The sequence below is a fragment of the Gavialis gangeticus genome, unplaced genomic scaffold (assembly GCF_001723915.1).
Source record: "Gavialis gangeticus isolate Ggan-Ray unplaced genomic scaffold, GavGan_comp1, whole genome shotgun sequence".
Lineage (NCBI taxonomy): Eukaryota > Metazoa > Chordata > Crocodylia > Gavialidae > Gavialis > Gavialis gangeticus.
In genome coordinates, this window is record NW_017728992.1 from 185,776,044 (window position 1) to 185,779,062 (window position 3,019).

At 44.4% G+C, this 3,019-nt stretch overlaps 1 protein-coding gene across 2 annotated transcripts in view; it reads right to left on the reverse strand.

Annotated features, from left to right (window-relative positions):
• Positions 1–3,019, reverse strand: part of TMEM65 (transmembrane protein 65) — a 77,396-nt gene that overhangs the window by 73,614 nt on the left and 763 nt on the right. The window contains exon 2 of one of the 2 annotated variants that reach the window (XM_019528129.1): positions 2,955–3,019. The exons of the other annotated variant lie outside the window; for it this stretch is intronic. Within the exon in view, the coding sequence (XP_019383674.1) occupies positions 2,955–3,019 (65 nt within the window). The remainder of the gene's footprint in view (positions 1–2,954) is intronic. 2 annotated transcript variants of the gene reach the window in all.

The following is a 3,019-nucleotide window of genomic DNA, read 5'->3' on the forward strand; positions in this document are numbered from 1 at the left end:
TTTTAGCTAGTTTCCAGAACAACAAGAGTGTAAGACCAGTGGGCCATAGCAATTTTAAAACTCTAAATGAATTAGTTCAGTCTGGGTTCAAAGCACTCCCTGCATCTATTCAGTAGAGATCCCACAGGCCCATAAACCCTAGTCCAAGAACTCTGTTCAAGACATGTAAAAAAAAACAAAACAAAGCAAAACACCATTTCTTAGAGTTAAACGTTCACAGTATCCAGAACAATCTGATCTGGCAAAACCTTGGAAGAAAAATAAATGAATGCTTTCTTTGTTATACAATTCAAGAAACTGGTTCCAATTCCTTACAGGTTTGAGCTCTGAGGTGGAACGCCTTTGGCCACCCTTAATCAACCATACAAAACATAACCACAAATAAGGTAATGTTGACACATGTAAACTGAACATGATTAAGCACATATAGATGCTTCAACTCCTGTGTCAGACACTACAAGTATTTATTATTGAATAATTGTGAGTTAATCTAAAGTCTTTATTACACATGTCCTTTTAATCAGCACTCTTTTTGCTTCCACATACTAAATTGACAAGTAGGCACAGTAAGTATTTTATAGAAACAGAGAAATTTTCATACTGTAGCTAGCAGTCATTGTGCAATGAGGCCATCTGTTTAATTCATCTCTGCATCAACCCTTAAACATTATACTAGAATAACCTCCATGTTTTGGTAGTGTTGGAGTGCTGTTGTAGCTGTGATGGTCCAGGAGATATGCAGGAGGCAAGGAATTTTGTAGGTGATCTCTTTTACGGAATCAGCTGTATGGCTCCAATTGGTTTAGCCAAGCTTTCAAATGCAGTGCATTCTTCAAGTCACTTTTTCTGGTCTTCAGAACGCACTGCATTCAAAACCTGGTCTAAACCTATTGCAACCATACGGTTAGTCCGATAAAAGAGATCACCGCCCCCAAATCCTTGCCTCTCACATACTGAAATAACAACTGCTTACATATATACAAAAAATCAAATAAAGATAAAGGACTTACTCTGGCATCCATGCCATTACATAATATCCAGCTATGTACAGGCAGCTGTGCACAGTCATCTTAGGAGTGACAACAACTGCTACTGCTGGGTTGCAAGTGTGCACAAACGCTTAAGGGAAAAAGCCTTCTGAGGCTGCTCACAAGAGTCTATTTAGGAAAAGTATAATGCACAAGAGGCTGTGTTAAATGGAAACTAATATATGTTTTCTACTGCAAAGACCATGTGAGATCACAGGAGTTAGCACTGTAAAATTATAGAGGCAAGTACAATTTAAGTCAGCATCAATTTAAAACTTAACATACTCCCAGCTATGGTAAAAAGATATAGCTATAATCACTTCATATATTGCTTCACCAAAAACTAGGAAGTTTGCTCGATTTAAAAAAAAAAAAAAAATCCCAGACGGGCAAGTGGCATTTAAATACATTACCATTTATACAGGAAGTAACATAAATGTATGTATTAGTGGGGTGCAGGTTGCACCCATGTTAGTCTAAGGACACAGGCTGACAACCTTCTTTATCAGTCTAACTTAAATAGTTGGAAAAATTAGGGAAAAAATACCAACCGTTTAAGATGGTCTAATGAAACATATCAGATTCACCCAAAGAACCTTATCTGTATGTATTTGTGTGCTTTGATGCATTCACATAAAAAGTAAAGAGTTCCGTTTCTTCACTTAATGATGTTTCTAGGCCTGAAATCTGTAACTTTTATAGCAAGATTTCCTCAAGAATTGCAATCTGTGGATGTACGGATTACAGAAGTGCCCTTTCCAAGGGCGTATATTGCTACCAGTCACAGAGACCTATCTAAAATGCAAGCTTCTCTCTTTAATGGCTGCCAGCATGTTGAATATGTTTAGTCATTTGTATTTTGGGGTACCCAACACAATGAAGTGCTAAGAGTCTGTTTCACACTCAGGACTTTGTTTACCAGCCAGCCCCCCAATGCGTTGCAAAAAGTTTTGAGAAGAAGAGGTGGGTGAAAAATCCAAGTGATATTTGGCATATCACATTCATATCTGCATACACAATCACTCACACACACACACACTTTCCAAGCACAGATGCCTGTCTGTACCTCAATGATTGTTCACTGAGGACTCCCCCCAGCCCCTCAATTTAAGCAGATGCTCCCCATCCCGCCAAGCAGACGAGCAGCTCAGTGCTCAGCGTTACCAGGTATATTTCACAAACCGGTTCCCAGAGCCACCATGCAAATGTTCTAAATAGGTGTGGAAAAAAAATAAACCCATTTTTGCCCTTGCAGCAAGACCGTGCGCCCTAAAACCAGTCACCTGCCTGCCTGGCCTCTTCAAACAACTGCCTAAGGCTGTGACAGCCACTCAAGCGCGAACAGCACTGCCCAACAGTTTCCCAACCGCGGAGTGAAATTCTGAAGGCGGAGGGTGTCGTCCCAGCACACACTCGCGCGTCTCGCTGTTGTTACCATTTTCACGGAGTAAAAAAAGAATCACGCGCTCACCGCCTGCCAATTCTGCCGCTGTTCAAGGATTCAAGAGAGGAAAAGCTGAATGCTTCCCCCAAGAAAAGACAAGACATAAATGAGGCGGTGACGTTTCAGCTGCCTGCTAATTCTGCTACGGCTCAGGGGTGAAAGGGAGCCGCCGAGGCAGAGGGGGAAAGAAAAAGAGACAAAAAGAAAAGGAACGCGGCTCTGGCACTTCCTGGCCTGGTTAAGTTCACCCCGCAATGGGCGCGCGCCAACCGCAGCCGGACCAAGGGTGTCTGCCCCCGAGAAGATGTTTTTTCCAGACCGTGTGAGCGAGCCTGACCCAAGGGACCCTTGTCAGACACCTCAGCTCGGCGGCCCCGCCCCGGCTCCCCACTGCACGGCGAGGCCGCCCCCGCCCCCGCCCCCGCCCCAGGACAAGACAGGACCGGACCACCCCTCCCGGCCCGGCCCGAGCCCGGCCTCACCCTGCGCGATGGCGATGGACTCGAAGCGGTGCAGCTCGCGGAGCAGGCAGCTGCGCTCGCTGGCG